General features: G+C 38.0%; 2 protein-coding genes across 2 annotated transcripts; one reads left to right on the top strand and one right to left on the bottom strand.

Annotated features, from left to right (window-relative positions):
• Positions 1–110: 110 nt before the first annotated feature.
• Positions 111–9692, bottom strand: mks1 (Meckel syndrome, type 1). Its single transcript, XM_011483911.3, has 18 exons — positions 9393–9692; positions 9198–9319; positions 9019–9071; positions 8771–8938; positions 8275–8372; positions 7942–8070; positions 5498–5602; positions 4978–5086; positions 4806–4862; positions 4330–4372; positions 4185–4247; positions 4040–4110; positions 2908–2977; positions 2731–2838; positions 2479–2612; positions 1827–1909; positions 1644–1741; positions 111–1460 (listed from the first exon to the last, which is right to left on the bottom strand). Exons 1-18 carry the CDS (start codon positions 9467–9469, stop codon positions 1357–1359), a joined length of 1692 nt encoding a protein of 563 aa, XP_011482213.1. The 5' UTR covers positions 9470–9692; the 3' UTR covers positions 111–1356.
• A 697-nt stretch (positions 9693–10389) lies between these two features.
• zw10 (zw10 kinetochore protein) lies at positions 10390–19472 on the top strand. The gene is made up of 16 exons (XM_011483910.3): positions 10390–10598; positions 11014–11148; positions 11241–11342; positions 11433–11510; positions 11738–11897; positions 12385–12537; positions 12700–12897; positions 12991–13127; positions 13216–13398; positions 14238–14461; positions 14552–14623; positions 14709–14878; positions 14985–15115; positions 16389–16520; positions 16602–16804; positions 18851–19472. Exons 1-16 carry the CDS (start codon positions 10494–10496, stop codon positions 18969–18971), a joined length of 2304 nt encoding a protein of 767 aa, XP_011482212.1. The 5' UTR covers positions 10390–10493; the 3' UTR covers positions 18972–19472.
• The last annotated feature ends 231 nt before the right edge of the window (positions 19473–19703 follow it).

Here is a 19703-nt window from a genome sequence, read left to right as displayed (position 1 = left end):
GATAAAAATCTATTTTTTTTTCATTTGATATTCACTGAGAAACAGCATACAAACAGCAAAGAAATCAATTAAGCTTTATCAAAAGCCCATTAGGGTCAACTACCACAATCCATGAAACCAATACTTTATTTTTCACCTGTAACTTATATACAGTGTGGCTTCAAAATTATAAAAATGACATAAAAAGTTGGGTTTGTTTTAAAAAAAAAAAGGATGTTGCTTTAATTAAAATAACAAATGTATAACAACAATGAAACTTCAAATATTTTGTAGCAAAAACATTTATTTGTAGAATTATATGCAATAAAATGCAAAAACTACCCCAACAAATTAAAATCAGCTGATTTTTTTTTCCTGACAGTAATCCTGAGAACATGATCTCTTTTAGCCAAACTGGCATCGTTTTTAAAATCCTATTCTGAACCAAGCACCATTCATCCCTGTATCAAGTATAGCAAAAGAACAGATGCATAAATTGTGCATAGGCTGATCAAATGAGAATGACGAGATCCTTAAGACCGGCTCTAAAAAGAAGGAGAAGACTATAGAGATTGCTTGATTTGTGAAAAAGATGTTTCAGGAGGATTTCAATTTCTATTTTTACAGTAGACTGTAACAATAGTTTTGTACTGTTAAGGGGCAGATCAATAATAATTTAACTGAGTTTAAATGAGAAAAAAGCTAAATGTCTTTAACTGAAAGTTGGTATGGTGCTTCATGGAACCAGGTTAAAGTAAAGCAGCAGAGGGTCAGGTAAATTGAGATTAGCTCTGAGAAGATCCTTTTGAGGGACATGAAGCAAGAGTCTCTGTTTTGCCCCAAATAGACCCGTTGATGTAGGGAAACGACACAAAGGCTTTCCTGGTTAGTGGCTAATTCAGCTTCATTCTGTTAATCACTAGGCTATTTCTGACAGTAAAAAGTAAGCTTTAGTAGATTTAAACAGCACCAGAACATTTCTCGTATCTGCGTACATCAGTAGGTACTGGCAGAACATGAGCGCAGCAGCTTCTGTAGAGGGCAGGAGGTGAAAAGCAGCTTAGAACTTGTAAAAGAGTTAATTGCAACAAAAAAAAACTCCCGAGTGGATTTTCAACAAGTTCCTTAGCCATTAAAAACTGCTGTGAAATTTGCCTGTAGTTTCTAAGGCAGGTGTGGTCACTTTTTCCACATTTTGGTGGATTGATGTATGTTTTGCATCATTACAACCTGACAAAGTGACTTATTAATCCTTAAAACATGAAATGTTCCACAGATGCTCACTGGACCGGTCACTAGAGAGTCATCTTTGCAAAATTCTGAGTCTGTGCCAGGATCTTCTTCCACTCAGTCCCACTGAAAGTTTGGTTTTCAGTCTCATGCTGAGGATTCCTGTTGGAGTTGGGAACCAGTGTTTATTACGCCTCTCGGAAAACTTTCTCTGGCCTCCTGCATCTTTTTCCTCGCTCTCTGAAAAGCCTCTGACAGAGAAAAACATGAAACGTGTTAAATGAAACTATTATTAACATTTAAATACAGCACATTTTAAATCCTAATTGCATCCCAATAGCCCAACAAATGTTGATCCCTAAATAAAGTTCAGACCTCCAGAATTTCAGTGCAAAGAGGCTTGGAAGTCAAATGGATTTTTTGTTTTTTTTTACCCAGAATGTTGCAAACAGCTCCTTGTTGACTAAATCCTCCCAAATGCTCAAAAACCTTCTGTCTCCTCCTTTTCAGAACAGCAGCATCCACAAATGCCCTGAAATGTACACACGGACACAAAAGACCACTGTAGTTATGTTGCTGGCAGACTGAGACCTGTTTGACGCTTACCTGACACTCACCTGGCTTGCTGGATGCAGTGCAGGTTAAAAGTGACGCTTCCTGTGGTTACAGTGCAGAAACCAAAGCGACTCAGCCTGTCCCCCTGATACAAAAATGTTAGAGAATAACAACAAAAAACATACACATACTGTAAATACTAAAACACCTTTGTTTCAATCATGTATCAAAAGCAAGTCCCTGTTTATCAAAAACCCAAAGAAATCATTTTTTTCAAAGTCTGTTGGTTATTCTGATATTTGCACTCCGTTAAATGGTTTCCACCAGAATGTCACAGTAAATGCAAATTATTGATTTTTTTATTCAAAAGTGTACAATTTAATTCAATATATAGCAGCAAAAATTAAAATAATCATCAATTTGTTTTCAGATTTCTATCCTAAGTCCAATTTTTTGGATTACTTAAATAGTGATTTAAAAAAAGAAAACGTTTAATTTTTGCTTTGACAAATAATATTCACAAAAATGTATTTCAGAAATGGAAGAATCAATAATTTTATTGAAGTTAGGATTGACTCAATTTCAACTGACAATTGAAACCCAGCTGCCCAAGGAGTATGTATCGATAAAATCACAACATATTTATTTAACTTTATACCTGATAAAAATCAACATCAATTGTCTAAAACTTTGTTTGAGCCAGCTTTGATTCACCTTGAATGTTCCTGGAGTTCTGACATAACTGTCATCTTCAAGCTCAGCAGAACCTCCAATAAAGAAGCGCTTCATTGCAGACACAGTCCCTGTCTGAACAGGCCTCCATGTGTGACATGTCATGGTATGTTTACCTGGTATACAAACACAAACAAGATGTAGAAACACTAACCATTTAGAAATCCCTTGATTAAATGTGAACAGTAACAAAATAAACTGAATTTAAATGAGATTTCAGGAAATACATCGTACCGGGCGTGGCAGGAAAAAGCAGATAACCATAGCCTTCCGTTCGATAGCGCTGCCAGAAGTCCAAGGAAAGAACCTTGAAGTAAATCACTGGCCACTGAGGAATGCCTTCTAAAGTAAGATAAAACCTGGATTCATAAAACATAAACTATGCTATAATACTTAACAGCTGATACTAACCTTCACCGTCTTTTTGCTTCATATAAAGAGCCTCAAAAGTGAAGGGATAGCTGAAGAAAGCCACATCTTCCTGTAGACGGAGAGTTTGTTGAGGGTTTAACAACTTCCACTCAAAAAAGTGGTTTAGTCTCTTACATGCAAGTTGTTTCTCTTTCGGCTTTTCCCATCAGGGGTCGCCACAGCGAACGAGCCGCATGGTAAACTTGGCAATGTTTTACGCCGGATGCCCTTCCTGACGCAAGCCTCTCAAAGCAACCGGGCTTGGGACCGGCACAGAGGTAGAGAAGGGAACAGGGAGCAGCCCGGATTTGAACCTGGGTTTCAATTCAATTCAATTCAATTCAATTTTCTTTGTATAGTCCAAAATCACAACAACAGTCGTCTCGATGGGCTTCGAAGTAAAACATGAACTTCCACAGACGGAAGGCGCCGCAAACCAGCACGAGCTAAACCGGCTCCCTAGTCTCTTACATGCAAGCAATCAAGATTTTTTTTTTTCTAAATGTAAGCCATTAAGTATCAGAAAATATACAGGAATGCATTGTCAGTACAAAACCGAGATGCACCTTAAAGCAACAACCACTTGACAAACTTGTTTTTTGTCTCTACACATTTACAGGGCCTTTTTCCTTTGGGCATCTAGCTTAAAAGGGACGCCCAGTCAAGACTTGCACATTTGACTTCAGTTGTACAGCAGATGCCAAACCCTGTTCTTTAACCAGACTTGGGACAGGCACATGGAAACACTGGAGAGTGCCCACTGTGTGCCCGCAGTCATTTACAGCACATAGTAGTCCCAGACAATCTCTCATTAAAGAAACAATCAGGCGTTACCCCGGTTAGCTTCTGGGGACTGGTGTGTCCAGGGTGGCAAAGCCGTTTATGGATTCTTTTATTTCCAGTTACAGAATTTTGCAGACAGACAGCAAGTTGTGGCTGAGCTTTATGCTTTAACTAAGCCTCTGCTGCACTCTCCTACACTGATGCTCTTACTTTTCCAGTCTTTTAAAGGTATGTTTCGGCAGAGACGTTCATTGTCGACTCAGCAATTGCTAGTCTTGAAGACTTTTTTAGATAAACTGTTGTGGAATTGTGTAGCTTTTCAAGCTAAGCGTATGCAAAACGTTCACACCTTTTCAAGAGACTTGGTCCGACAGGTCTGGGTGACCTCTGATAGAGACTGAGAAGGCAAACTGGACCAATCTGAAAGAAAAACATCAGTTACAGCTAAAGAGGCAAAAACAACAATCAAACAACTACTGATACTTAAGACTTACTATTGGGCAATTCCAAAAAGAAGTGTATGTACAAGTTGTCATATTCAAAGCCTTGAGCTGAGACTGTAAAAAAATAGTAGTTATTAATTCTAAACGTGTATTATATATATATAACTGCTAAAGTTAGCTCTGCCTTTTGACTTACCTATTTCTCCGTTCATCAGGTAACGCAGTGTACCTGCAGGAGGCTAAACAACACACATCTCATAGCTCACAAACCTAAATACAAGTCAACATTTACTCAAGTGATAACTATCCTTAAACCTTAATCCTTAAACCTTTTTTTGGCTAAAACTCCTCAAATGTAAGAATTTGCTCTTTAGTATATAGTTGATAGATCATAACATACTTGTCTTTTTTTTAGACCATGGTAAGCATTGAAAATTTGAATTAAAAACGTTACATTAAAACGCCTTACCAGCAATTAACGACATTTATTCAACGGAAACAATAACATACAGGCTGAGACTGCAAGAGTCACAATAACACCGAATGTGGAAAAAATGGACACTTTTCAACAAATAGACACAGGATTGACCTCTGTTTTGAATGTAGTTTGTGGTTTGTTTTCATGTAACAAAAAATCAATAAAAATAAAGTTTAAAACAAAAAACGCCTTACCATTTCAAAGTCCTGTCCAACAAGACCACTGAGGAACTCTTTGTGCCTCACATACAGCTATAAAGAGGAGGGACAAAGTTGATCCTGATTACAGCTTTCATCTTCCATTTTAGCAATAAAAATGTTCTGAATCTCTTTCCTGGTTTATTAGAAAATGCTGATATTGACTCACATCTTTATACATGTTCTGCTCCTTGTTTTTTTCCTCTGGCTTCATGCTTTTTGATACGTTCTCAAAAGTAAGACGCCATATTTCTCGGTTTTCTCCCTCAGCGACAATCCTGTCCAACGACACAAACGTCCGGTTAAATGTCTGATTCACTCTATTATTTTTGCTGTGGTTTTAAATGTACTTTGCTTTTTTCTTTTTTTAAACATACAATCGTTTTAGGATTTGCAGCTTACTGCTGCCATTCTACTCATCCCTTGTGCTATCCTAGGCACTTTACCATTGGGAGTTGGGTCATCTAGACCCACTATTCAGTGCTCTGAACTTTTTTTCTTCAATGATTTGTGATCTTCACTGGTGTCCATGGATTACATGAAATCTTTCCACCTTTATCCACCTTTGTCATGGTAGGAATTACACGTCAATGCAAGGGTGGGGTCATCTAAGATAGCACAAGGGTTAAATGATACGCTAAAAAATGTAGGATTCATTCTCAGCCATCACAGAAGCCTTGTAAACTTGCCTGTAGGGCTCTCGGCCTTTGTTGAAGTCAGGTTTTACAACTATAGTTCCATGGCCGTCGGTTTTTATAGTTATCAGCAGGCACTCGTTCTCTTTTTGACCAAGCCTGAAAATTCACAATAAACATCCTGTCAAATGGTTAGTAGAGCTTTGCACTGGCCAGCTCTGCATGTCATGAGATTAAAAAGTTTACCTCTTACAACCCTTGTGCTGTCTTGTGGGGTATGTGCATCTGGACCCCACAAAATAGCACAAGGGAAAATATCATACAAAACATCAATGATTTGTCTGGTTTCAGATGTAGAAAATACATGTAGAGAAGCTTTATCCTCAGTCTAAGTACCAATAATAATTTACTTAATTTATATAGCACTTTTCGAAAACGAGATTACTAAATTCTGTACAATTAATATGAGACAAAATCCGGATTACAAACAGTTTACAGTATGTAGTAATAAAACCCAGCACACACACAAAACAGTGATAGCAGTTAAAATCAATGAATCAATAAAAAAAAAAAAATTTAAATAAATCCTATGTTTAAATTTAAGAACCGGTAAAATCATTAAAAGCACTCCTATAGAGGTGGGTTTTTAAAAGAGATTTAAATAATGGTAGGGACCCAGCGAGCCTGATCTCTTCAGGGAGACTGTTCCAGAGTGTTGGGGCTCTTACAGCAAAGGCCCTGTCTCCCCTGATCTTCAATCTAGATTGTGGGATTGTTAAAAGGCCTTTTGCCGAAGATCTAAGATTGCGACCAGGTACGTAAGGAATGAGGAGATCGGCTATATATTTAGGGGCCAGACCACAGAGTGCTTTAAATGCACTATTAATGCATCATTAAAATCTATTCTAAAATGGACTGGGAGCCAGTGCAAAGACGCTAAAACTGGAGTGAGGTGGTCTCTCATTCTGGTTTTGGTTAGGAGTCTGGTGGCCGCATTTTGGACTAACTGGAGTTGATACACACTCTGCTGTGAAAGACATGTGTAGAGTGCGTTACAATAGTCCAGACGGGAAAAAATAAAAGCATGAATCACCATCTCAAGACATTTTTTTGATAGGAGAGAGGTTATTCTGTATAACCTTTGTATTTGCCAGAAACAAGATTTGACCACAGATTTAACATGGGTCTCCCCATTCAAATTGGTATCAAATTTCACTCCCAGATTTCTGCAGCTTGAAGAAACATTGTTAGACAAAGACTCCAATTTCTGAGCCACACCATTTCGGGCCTCAACTGAACCAAAAATAATAACTCCAGTTTTGTCCATATTCAACTGCAAAAGAATTTGGGCCATCCAGGTTTTAATATCAGCAATGCAGCTATTGAGATTCTTCAAAAGACCATGGTCACCAGGTTTAAAGGATAGGTAAAGTTGAGTATCATCGGCATAAAAATGAAAATTAAGGTTATGTCTGCGTATTACCGTGGTAGCATGTAAATTGAAAATAACAGAAATCCCAGGACTGAACCCATGGGGAACGCCACATGTCATTTTCACCTTAGATGAGCAAGAATTGCAGATGAAAACATTAAAAAAAAACCTGTGTCCGATAAATAAGAATAAAACCAGTTAAGAACTGTGGCAAAAAAAAACAACCCAAGATTTTAGACGTTGTAATAAAATTGAGTGGTCAACTGTATCAAATGCTGCACTGAGATCTAAAAGAACTAAAATCGCGCTCCTCCTCCTTCTTTTCACATTCCACCATCCATTTTAGAAGAATATAAACACTCACCTGAACACAGGTGTTAGCTCACCTTTGCACTAATAGTTTGCATGATTGAATGAATGAAATATCTCACACTAGTTGGTTTAAAGGCATAAGTATGCGTGTGTGAACACTATCTGTTTTGTGTACATGTTGGCATGTGGACATTTTTGCAGCTAGCAGGTGTGTTGATAACATTTGAGTGTGTGTGGACAGGCCCCGCCCTTTTTGTACTACATTTGAACCTTACCGTAATGATAAACAACCAGTAAACCTGTCTGCTCTATGCTGCTTCATGGTCTTACCCCCCTTCCCCTCCTATTATCACCCTCCTACCCCCCCCCTCTCTCTAACGTCCCTCTCTCTTCTTCCCTTCTTTCATTTTCCGTCCGGTCCAACACCAAAGATTTTCAAACATGATTGAAATTAATAAAGTTTGGCCTCAATTACAAAAGGGGTTTATTCAGACATACCTTTGGTTTGTCTGAAGATTAATAACCCCTCTTGTTAAAGCAAAATATGTCCAACACAAGAGGCCCTCAGCTCTCATCTGCCTGCCCAGCTGTTGGACAGGACAAGTTAAAAAAAAAAAAAAAAAAAAAAAAAAAAGAACTAAAATCGATAGTTTTCCTGAGTCTGCAGCCATTGAAGGGTCAGTGATGGTGATGAGATAATAGTTTATACATATCTTGGCAAGGAAATGGAAAAACAAAGAATTATGGGTCATACCTTCCAGGAGGGCCCAGATCCCCCATGATGTGCATAGTCTGCATGGCATTATTCACCACACGACTGGTCCTCACAAACTCTTCTGTGGGCTCCCAGTTAATAATTCTAGTTTTAGGAATGCTACTGTCCCTGCAACACAAGCCAGTGTCAAAGACAAAGTGTACAGCTGAGTAAACAACCTTTTGTTAAAGGCTCGCCACTATGAATTTATTCTAATTTGAACTGCACTTACACATTTACAAATAGAAGTCTAAAACATTTTTTCTGTCTATTTTAAGCTTTAAAAGTTCTTTTGGCTCATCTTTTTCCTGCCAAAACAGACGTTTCACCTACATGGTTCGCCGTTCTTGTCGTCTGTTTTTGACAGTAGCCATCCTTTCAGCCAGGAAGGTGGGACCTGTTTTGGTTGTGGTCAGTAGATCTGTGTGCTCCTGTAAAGATTTAAAAAAAAAAAAAAAAAAAGCAAATCTGACATTTTTAAATCTGCAATCTCTCATTTGTATTTATGAAAAGAAAAATGCCAATGAAGTATTTAACCAAAGCAGCAATGACATAAAATACTGCAAGAAATCTTTGATAGAAAAAGTCTGAATGCAATGGAATAAAATCAAACAAAATCCATGCACCATCAAAACTCTTAAACCTTTGCTGATTCTATAAAGTAAAAATCCAATACTATGGAACTGAAGCTCAGGTACATTTGAGTCATGTCACATCATCATGTCATCAGAAAATGACCTTTAAATTTTAAAAGTTTGACTTTCATGTGGTAAAACCATGCGGTTAAAATGATAGGATGAAGGTGACTCTACATCAAAACACAACAAACCAGTTGGTGGAGTGGAAGACAATTGGTGTAGCGATCATGATCGGTGTAGGTGAAAATTCTGCGACTGCGTCGGCTTTTGGCCTTGATGAGGGCCTTGACTTCTTTGTGGTATTGTCGGTCCAGAGGAGTTTGACACACCGCTTCAGTCTGGAATAACTCCATCTCATACTGGAATGACCCACATATGACGATAGATCACAAACGTTTAATACTCTTCATCAAAAGCAGCACTGGAATGATAAGGATACCTGACTGAAGATTTTTTCTTGCCAACCAACAACAACTTCATCTTCATTGTCACCTGTAAGAACAACATAGATATAATAATTTCCAACTCTGTGGAAATGTTTCCTTAATAATAAAATACACAACTCAAAAACTCATTTTGAGACATTTACGTACAGTCAGTCACAGTAACTTATTTTACCTTTTTGAGCCGGCGACGAAAGTGTTTTTAATTCAATATCTCCCCCTTCCTGCTGGGACAGAACCTGCTGCTGGAAGTGCTGAGAGAGGGCTGCTGTGGAGGTCACCCTCTCAATGCGAACTCTGAAGAGTTAACACAAACAAAAACAAATCAAAACATAAACTTCTTTTTTACACATCGTCTTAGATTACTTACTTTATTTTCAAGTTTTTGACAACATCCTGTGACCGATAAACAGCTTCTCCCGTATCTGTGTTCCAACCGTCTGCCATGTGTGGAAAATTAGCAAACAAATTTAAGGATAAGTTAGCAACAGCGTTAGCCAAACGTTAGTCAGTTAGGTTGTTGGTTGTTTAAATTATAAAAATAGATATGGATTAATAAAAGAAAAGTAAAAAATAAACACCACCAACAACAACAAATATAATGCAAAAAAATAACCCTAAAACATGAGACTACAAATAAAATGTCGTTTCCATAGAGATCGAGCCCTTACTTCTTCGTCTCTAATATTTATGATTACATTGCAAACCTTGTGTCGACACCTAGTGACAAAAGTGTGATACTACAAAATTACACAGAAGTGCTATTTATGTTTTCATGTTCAACAAGTTTAAAATAAAATGGACAGAAGAGCTTAACATGTAATTTACAAAAGCTGACTAAAAATCTTAATATAAACACAATGATTATAAAATAACTACAATTGGAGAAAGAAAATGAAAGCTGCGAATGGTGATAGTTTAAACAATGACAAAATGAGCCTTTTTCATTTTTATTTTTCATTATTTATTTAGTTTATAGAGTCAAGGAAAACGTTGAAAAATAAAAATACATGAAGCTTTCTAAAGGTGACCAAAATTTATTTTTAGACATTTAAGATTGTAGGTGTGGAGTTGTTTAAAATACATGGTGGAAATAAGTTAAGACATAATTAAACTATACAACGTATTCATTTTCATTGTCTCTTTGTAAAGCCAATTAAAGCTTGAATAATTCTGGAAATATTTACGTTGGGAATACTACACTTGTGAATAATCTACTCATAGAAAATGTACCAAAGGTTATTTGATAGTTCACAATTAAAAGAATTTTTTTTTAAATAATTTAAGTTAATTTTTTTTTTCTTTTGTTTTGAAAGAGGTTTCCTTGACAGGAAAAAAACAACCGGAAGAGGCGGGTCTTTGCGTCACAATTTGATTCGAAAGCCAATCAGGCTGCCTGGCGGGTCAACAGAGGACTTGTGTTCATGCGTGAAAGTTCTGTAAAAATATTATTTTAAAAATACTGTACACTATGTCTTCGTTTGTGACTGAGGTGCTTGCCAGCTCCGGTAAGCTGGAAAAAGAAGACCTGGTCAGTAAAATAAGCAAAATGTCGCGGAAAGTGGAAGACACAAAGGTAAGTTGCTAGCTAATGTAGCATATGGTAACGTTAAGCTAAGTAAGTTTGAAATACAATTAGCTTTTAGCTCTTTTAGATGTTTTCACCGGCACACATCTCCCTTTTAATTAAAAACTTAATAAAAGCAGCAGCCACATTACCAACCAATTAAAAAGCACTCGAAAAACAAAATAATTATATTTTCTACATTAGCATTTTCATAGTTAGCCAAACCGACTTTACTTACGTTACGTGGCTGCATGATGATCTTGTAGCAGCAGCACCGATCTGACATGATGGACGACCCTTCTTTTGATCATTTTCGTATTTGTCAGTAGATGCTAACATGCTATAAATAAATGTTACTTATTTATCTTAACATTCACTTTAAAAGTCATGCAATGGATACACGTTCTTCGTGTGTTTTCCTTAGGAAGAAGTCTGTGACATGATTAACAAAAGGTACAATGAATTCCTGCCAAGCTTACAAGCATCAGAAGACCTGATGCTGCAGGTGGATGAGGTTTCCAAAGAAATGGATGCACTTAAGGCCTGCATAGAAACAGAGGTATGGGTTAAACTTTTGTTAAGTGCATTTTTAATAAATTGTTATTATATACATTTTTTTTAATTTAATTTCCCTTAAATTCATTCATTAAGGTGCAGGAGAACATACACGTGGCTGTAACTGAATTTGCAAAGCTGAAGGAGCAGTTGGAGAGGAACACTGTTATAATAAAAATGCTAGAACACCTTAAAGAGGTACGTTAATTCTACCCATTTTCTTGTATGCAGACATGTGAACAAGTCCATGTCTAACTTTCCTCTTAACTTTCCTCTTGTGTAACTCAGTTCCACAGTGCAATGGAAAAGTTCAACAAAGCATTAGTTGAGAAAAAGTATGTTGACGCAGCCAATAATTTGGAAAAGGTAAGAGTTGCCATCATTACGCTCAAACATACTTTTCAGACTCAGCTGTAATCCTGTACAGATAAGCAGAACATAAGAGGCTTTAAGAAAAAAAAACCTGTTAACAGTTATTACTAGAACAGCAAGTCAAATGGAAAGCATAATTTCCAGCTAAAAAAAACAGCTTTATATTTAATTTGGCTGAGAAATGTAAAAGAAAATAATAGCTAAACAGCGTTTTGTTTCAGGCAAGGAGCAGCATGGATTCACTGAAAAGCTGGAAGACCTCAGAGCTCCCGCTGCTTACGGTTCTGGGCTCTGAATTAACGGTGCAGAGAGAAAACCTGATTTACCACCTTGGAGATGAGTGGAAGCGACTTGTCATCTGGAAATTGCCCCCCACAAAAGGTAAGACAAAGTAATTTGTTTTCTTGTTTTCTGTACCCAGCTGTAAATAGAAATACGCACATCATCAGGTGTTGTAAAAAAAAGGTGTGTGATCATTCTCTTCAACCCACTTCTTTTCAAGCACACGTTCTCGTTTCATCTGTCTGTTTTAAACTCTTGTGTTTATTTTCATTTGTGTTTTAAATAAAATTGACATTGAAACGAAGATTGTAGTTTTAATATCTAAGTACAGTACTGTTTTTTTTTATATTATTTATTTGATGTATGACTTAACCAAAATCTGTTATGAGTAGGAGACTGAGATAACTTTCTAATGTTTTCTCTTGCACACCAGACACTGATTGGATTTAAGATCCACACTTGAAAAATCTTAAAATTGGAATTGCTCACTAACTAAGAGGCTCTTGCAAAGTTTTTTCTAACTGAATGTAATTTTTGGAAGGGGGATTCAGCCGGTTTTTTATCATTTTTTGATGATTTTACACAGAGCCTGCAGATCAGACGTCGGTCCAGAAGGTAGAGCTGACACTGACTGACGTTGGCAGTAAGGATGGAGAATCCAAACCACCAGTTCTGCTGCGCTGTATTCTACAAGCTCTGGCCATCCAGGGGGAGCTTCAACATAAAGTCAAACTCTTCAGTAAGAACAAACGGCAACTTCATGCACAATTTTTAAATATGCAGTTTTAGCATTTATTTTCATTTTAGCCACATCAACTGATATTTTTATGTTCTTTTACTGCAGTCTTTTTAATAGACTAAACTTTAAATTTTTATTTCCCCCCAAATATGTTCTGTTCAGGCCAGGTGCTTTTAAAATACATGTTGAAGCCATTGGTGAAGCATGCATCACTGTCTGTGAGAGTATCGGAGCAACAGGGGGAGGGAACCACCCTGGCCTTGCAGTGTTTAGAAGTGAGCCACAAGGAGAAATCTGCCCCTTCACAGGTCTTCAGTAAACTCCACCTGGTCCTCAAGACACTGCACACACACCTGCTGGGTAAAGAACGGCTGAGATCTTGTTCCAACCAACTAAACCTTTCTGTTTATGTCATTATTAGAATTTACAGCAGATGGTTTTGTTGTTTTCCAGATGTATCCATTGGTTCTAAAAAGCTCTCAGCCATCCTGGGAGAGCTGATTTGGGAGGAAATGTCACAGTGTATCATCCATGAGTGTTTGGTCAATTCCATCCCCACTGACAGTAGCGAGCTAAAAAACTACAGCGCGGTACGGTCTAAAAGATTTGTAAATTGTTTTCTTTCTTCAATCCAAGTTTCATCGGTGGTGGAGTGACATTTTGATCTGTCTTTTTAAGGTGATCAAAGAAACGGAGGAGTTCGAGAAAGCTTTGAAGGAGATGGACTTTCTGCAGGGTGATTCCACAGACCTGCTGAAATACGCCAGAAATGTCAACTGCCACTTTGCGAGCAAAAAGTGCAAGGATGTCATCGTAGCAGCGCGCAAGCTGATGACCTCCAAAATGCACAACACAGTTAAGGTGATGCCAAAATGTCAGCCATAATGTTAACATGACATAAAAAACGTGGGACCATTGAAGTGACATTTAATAAAAGGCAAATGGATAATCTTTATAAGACATAAAGCTGTTTTGTTTTTAAGATGTTTAAAAAAAAACTTGACTTTAGCACTCATTTATAAATTTTCCTGCCACTTGTATTTTAAATTATTGAAAATATGTTATTCTCTTTGTTTCCTTTTGGAGAGAGGACATTCCATTTTCCCTTTACACAAAGAAATTCTCAAAATTCTTTTGATACCTTGGGCAGAGAGATCTTTTAACCTAACATGCATATTTTTGGACTGCCCCAATAAATAAGGCATAATGCCCGACGGGGTGTTCATAATGGTTTCTTCCACAAAGTCCATTCATTTCTGATAATGGGCAACTCAAAGGAGCACTATCATAGGCACTATGCAAAAAGGAATAAATCAAGTATTTGTACCGTAATCTTATTTTTCACAAGAAATGGACTGTTTGATAAAAAGTGGGACATGTTGTCATGGTTACGCTACAGAACCTGCTCCTCGCTCTGCTGCAGCTGGACTATGAGGTCTAACCAGCGAAGGAAAGTGAAATATAAACATCATGTTAAGTGACACAAAGCATCATGGAACATTCAGGCTATTCAACCGGAACTTGTTTTTTAGGTGTCATTTATCACTTTATAATGGACTCCCTGCAGCCAATCAGAGTCTGGTTAAAAAATAGAATTAATATATAATCTATTGATATGGTTTTTGGAGTGGTGAGAAACTGCAGTTCAAAGCTTTTTGTGCTCTTCTAGCGTTTTAACTGAACCTCCTCCTCCTCCTCAGATCACACCAGACTCAAAACTCCATCTTCCCAAGTTACCGGCTCCAAGTTCAGGAGTGAAGCTAAAGCAGGCGGCCTCAAAAGAGGATGCGGTGATGGAGAACTCAAAGCAGCTGTCTGCGTGGAGTTTGCATCTGCCCGCCTGTCGGATCAGTGAGTCGGTGCAGCAGCTGATGGAGCTGGCGGTCAGCACTCTGTGTGAAGCCGTTGGAAGTTCCTCACAAAGGTTCCGCTTTGCACAGATGTGTCTGAATCTTCATGTGATATAAATGAATCCTGTTTCCCACCTAAACAATCCTTTTTGTTTTTTTCTCAGTGCCTTACAACTGTTCTTCACAGTGAGGAACATCTTCCAGCTGTTCTATGATGTTGTACCAACGTATCACAAGTACGAATCATTCCCCCCTTAAAGCAACCCATCATTTTATCCAAATGTTTTACAGTTCTGCTTTTTTTTTTCTCCCTCCACCCAGAGAGAACCTTCTCAAGTTTCCCCACTTAGCTGCCATCCAGCACAACAACTGCATGTACCTCGCACACCACTTACTCACCCTGGGTCACTACTTCAGAGCTCACCTGCCACAGCCCCTCAATGAAGGAGTTGCAACTTTTGTTGACATGGTGCCCGGATTCAGGAAACTTGGTAAGCAACAGGATACGGCGTTGTCATTTAAAAAAAAACAAGTCACTGCTTTGATTAACCTGTTTGAGTCTTCAAAGCTTTAACTCTGTGTTTTCTTTTGCTGCAGGTGCTCAGTGCTTTTTAACACAACTAAATGTACAAAAGGCAGAGCTGCTGGAAAGACTTTCTACTGCTCACAACTTCTGCAACCTGGACGATGAAGACAACTACATTGCAGCCAGCAAAGCAGTTCGGCAGGTGAGAGGAGAATCTGTGGTAAACTTGTCTTTAAAAACCCACTCTGATGCTGTTTTTAGCCAAAAAAAACCCAAACAGTCTTGTTTTCTTGGACTTAGTGTTTGCAGAGCGGCAGGAGTTCATTAGAAATTTGCCTCTGAGTTGTAGGCGGGACTGTTGGCCCACCCTTCTCTGTTGCTGAGAGTTCTCTGTTTACGTTTGCTGCCGCTAGCCTACAGCCCCTTAACACCCCCAGCCTAACATTACCGCTGCAACAAAAATGGCGAGCAATATCTGAGCCATCCAGCTGCACAGTTTTAGCCAGATGCGAGCTCAGACCAGGAAAACAAAGATGTACATGGGTTTAATCACTGAACGGGGAGTTTTTGGCCCGCCCCGCTTATTTTCTACCTCACAAATAAACTGTTTTTCAAGCGCCATTTAATCCTGTCCTCGTGATTTACAACGGGTTAGGTAAAGAAATACTCAGAAATGCAATTTTGAGCTTAATTTTGTTCAAAAATGTCCTCCATCATCAGCAAAATGCCACAGGAACGTGTGAAAAACACCAGAAATACAGTTTTCATTGGAGTGGGTCTTTATCCCTTGTGCTATCCTAGGCACTTTAACAGTGGGACTTGGGTCATCTGGACCCCACAAGACCGTTCGCTAAACCTTTTTTCTTCAATGATTTGTGATCTTCACTGGTGTCCATGGATTACATGAAATCCTCTTCACCTTTGTCATGGTAGGGATAACACGTCGATGTAAGAATTGGGTCATCTGGACCCCATAAGATAGCACAAGGGTTAAGAGAATCGGTCTGTATGGAGAAGAACTCCACGATTTTGCTGTATTATATTTTTGAGGTTTCACATTAACCTCCAGCAGGTTTTAAACGCTCAACCAGGAGGAAAAATAGCTTTTTTCTCTAGTTTTATGTAACTTTTCCCTCATGCCCCTCTTAAAATATAAATAGCTTTTTGGCATCTTTAATCAGTGTAGTTCATTATGCACAATGCAAGAGGATTTGACAAAGCATCAGTTTAGGCTCTCCAAACTAAACTTTTTTTATTTTATTTATCATTTTAATTGTTGTTTAAATGTTTGAACTTTACATACTCGGCACCACATAAATAAAATAATTGATTGAGTAATTAAGAGTAGTAAAAAAATAATCATCTCACCTTTTCCATGCTCTCAAAGGAGCTGTTACAAAGATAACAGAGGGATTGGTGGAAAAAACTATTTGTTACTATTGAGTCTATTCTTTGATCCCCTCTTTGACCTGCAGGTCATCCATCAGCTTAAGCAGCTCGCTACAGTTTGGCAGGACGTTCTTCCAGTCACCATTTATTGTAAAGCCATGGGAAACCTCCTCAATACTGCAATCACAGAAATCATTAGCAAAATTATGATGCTAGAGGTATGTCTTTCTTTATTACATTCTTTTTTTTTATATCTCGTGAAAAAAAGCGCTTATTTAGCCCCGCTTGATTCTTTACAGGACATTTCCTCTGAGGATGGAGAACACCTCCACACTTTGTGCCAAACTATAACAGAAGAAGGCCCACTTGTTTTCATTCCTGTGGTTGAAGAAAGCAAGAACAGGAAATACCAGGAGGAGGTGCCTCTCTACGTGAAGAAGTGGAGCACTTTTAAGGAGCTCGTCATTGTGCTCCGAGCCAACCTGCAGGAGATTGTTGACCGGTAAGAAAGAAAGGAAGACTGTGTTGTGTTCAAAGTCCCATTTTTTTAACCCATGTGCTATCCTAGGCACTTTAACATTGGAAGTCGGGTCATCTAGACCCACTAGACAGTATGCTAAACCTTTTTTCTTCAATGTTTTGTGATCTTCACTGGTGTCCATGGATTACGGTACATGAAATCTTTCCACCTTTATCCACCTTTGTCATGGTAGGGAGAACACGTCAATGTAAGGATCGGGTCATCTGGACCCCATAGGATAGCACAAGGGTTAAGTGGTCTTTTAATTATGAATATGTCATATTTAGCCACAATTTAGAAAAAACTGTTGTTTTTTATGACTTAGTTTCTGCAGAGCAGCAGTAGTTTATTAGAAATTAACCCCAGAGTTGTGGGCAGGACTGTTGGTGTGGAGTAAGCCAGCGCTTATTTCTCAGCACCCCTTGTTTGCACTCTCTCACTAGCTTACAGCCCCTCTCACCCCAACCTAACATAACGAAACAAAAATGAAGAGCAGTATTGGAGCTATCCAGACGTACAGTTCTGACCCAGATTCCAGCTCGGATGAGGAAAACAAAGACTCGCATGGATCTATTTTCCTACAAGTTGATGCATCAGAATGGAGCGAAGCCCGGAGCCTGTGCCTTATTGTAGGAACTTGTAGATCACACAAGCTTTTTCAATCAGCCTTTTTTCGTCTGCTCCTGATTCACAATGGTTTGAATAAAGAGATTCTCAGAAATGCAAACTTAAGCTTAATTTTCTTAATGTTGCAAATGTTCCTATTAAGGCTTGAGTTTGCTGGCCAAAGGTCATGTAAGCAATTGCAGCACCACCCAGCGGCCAATAACACGGCAAATATATGAGTTCATTCTTTACTTCTATAGGAACCAATACCTTTTTGAATTTGGGGATACTGGGTTCATTTGATAGTTTGAAAATTTCTGAATTTATTAACACATGACCAAATTTGCATTCCACATATATTTAAAATTTAAAAAGAAATCATGGTATTATTGGTCTTGTGGTAGTTCAGTAAGGCCAGAAACACAACCTAAATGTTTTTAAATGTGTTAAACACAGACCTAAAATTGGATATAACAGTTTAAGTAGTTGAGTGGGTGGAGCTTCACAGTTGTTTCATGGTAGCTAAATGTTTCTTGTCTCATGGTCTCAGAAATGAAGAGATACATAGGGAGATACGTGGGAAAATCTTTTATAAATAACCACCAGGTGCCACTAAAAAGCTAGGTTTTTGTAATGTATTAAACATCAGCCCTTGCGCAACAAAGCCATAATACTTTTTAAGATATAAGGGCTTTAAGGAGGACAACTTTTTAAGGAGTTGTAACATTGCAAAGAGGGCTGCACCTTTTTAACTTGCATTAGGTGTTTCATAAAACAGTACAGAATTGCACACATATGTAGCACCAGTAGATGTGTTGTGGTCCGACTAGGGTACATAAAGAATTTGTGACAATTTCAAAACGTATGTGGAATAGGGCGCCAAAAACTAAAACTTTTTAAGTGTTTAGAAATATCAACTAGTATTTAATATCAATATTAATTAGTATTTAAGGGGCTGCACGGTGGCTCTTGCCTCACAGCAAGAAGGCCCCTGGTTAAAGTCCTCGCTGGGGACCTAAAACAGAACATCGATGGGGAAACCTATCTGTGTGGAGTTTGCATGTTTTCCCTGTGCATGTGTGGGTTTTCTCCGGTGACTCTTGCTTCCTCCCACCGTCCAAAAACATGCTTTATATGCGAGTGTGCATGGATGTGTGATTTGTGGCCCTGCGACAGACTGGCAACCTGTCCAGGATGTCCCCCGCCTTTGCCCACAAGTGGCAGTATAAGATAGAAGAAGAAGCCCCGTGACCCCGAAAGGGACAAAACCTGGTTTGAAGGATGAATGGATGGAATTAGTATTTTAAACCCATGTGTTTTATTTTTGTAATCTAGACTCCCTAAACTTAGTTGTTTACATTCAGATATAGAATAAAACCTTGTTTTATGTATAGGTTTGATACCTGTGACTTTTCTTCACAGGTGGGCTGATGCTAAAGGTCCTCTGGCAGTTGAGTTTTCAAGCTCGGAGGTGAAGAGCCTGATCCGAGCTTTATTCCAGAACACGGAGAGAAGAGCTGCTGCTTTGTCTAAAATCAAATAGATTCCAACGTAGACCAAAAACATCCATAACATTTCTCTGTGTATAACCTGCACTCATGCCTTTGCTCCAAGTTTGTGTTGCATTCATTAAAGTATTTACATCATTTTACAACAGTGTTGGAATTAAAAGCTGTAAAAAAGATGTGTGCTGTAATTAATGTGAGTTAAAACATCCCTCAGAGATTTGTTTGATGAGAAATCTGTAAAGATTGTTTGCTCCAAAGGCCAGAGCTGATGTGTAACCAGTAATCTGTTAAACAAATATCACAATGAAGAATTCAGGGTTAATCTGGCTCAAGTTTTCTTCATTTATTATTTTTCAAACGAGTTTAATTGATGTCTATATCTTTATTATCGAACAAAATTTTGTCAAGATGTTACTAATGCCTTGATTCGAATTATCTCAAAATGTCGCCTTTTCAATGTGGTTTTTTTTCCAAATTTATAAATGTATACATTGCTTTCATATAAAAGTTATCAATAAAGTCTTATTGGTTTTAAAGCTGCTGTATTTTATTTTCATCTCAAAGTTTTGTTTTCCAGCCTGTGTCTTTCAACTTCTGCCTCAGAAAACATTAAGGAAAAAAAAACTATTTCATATGAAAATGCATTCATTAAAAATGAAAGACATGTTTCTGCATCTACCTGAAATATCCACAGGGCAGTTCCTAAACTTTATTCATTATTACAGATTTAGTTTTCTATGCAAGGTCTTTCAATAGAACTATTACAG

This window comes from Oryzias latipes, chromosome 14 (assembly GCF_002234675.1).
Source record: "Oryzias latipes chromosome 14, ASM223467v1".
Lineage (NCBI taxonomy): Eukaryota > Metazoa > Chordata > Actinopteri > Beloniformes > Adrianichthyidae > Oryzias > Oryzias latipes.
Note: the sequence above shows the minus strand (reverse complement) of the source record. Positions and strands in the feature narration are given on the sequence as shown.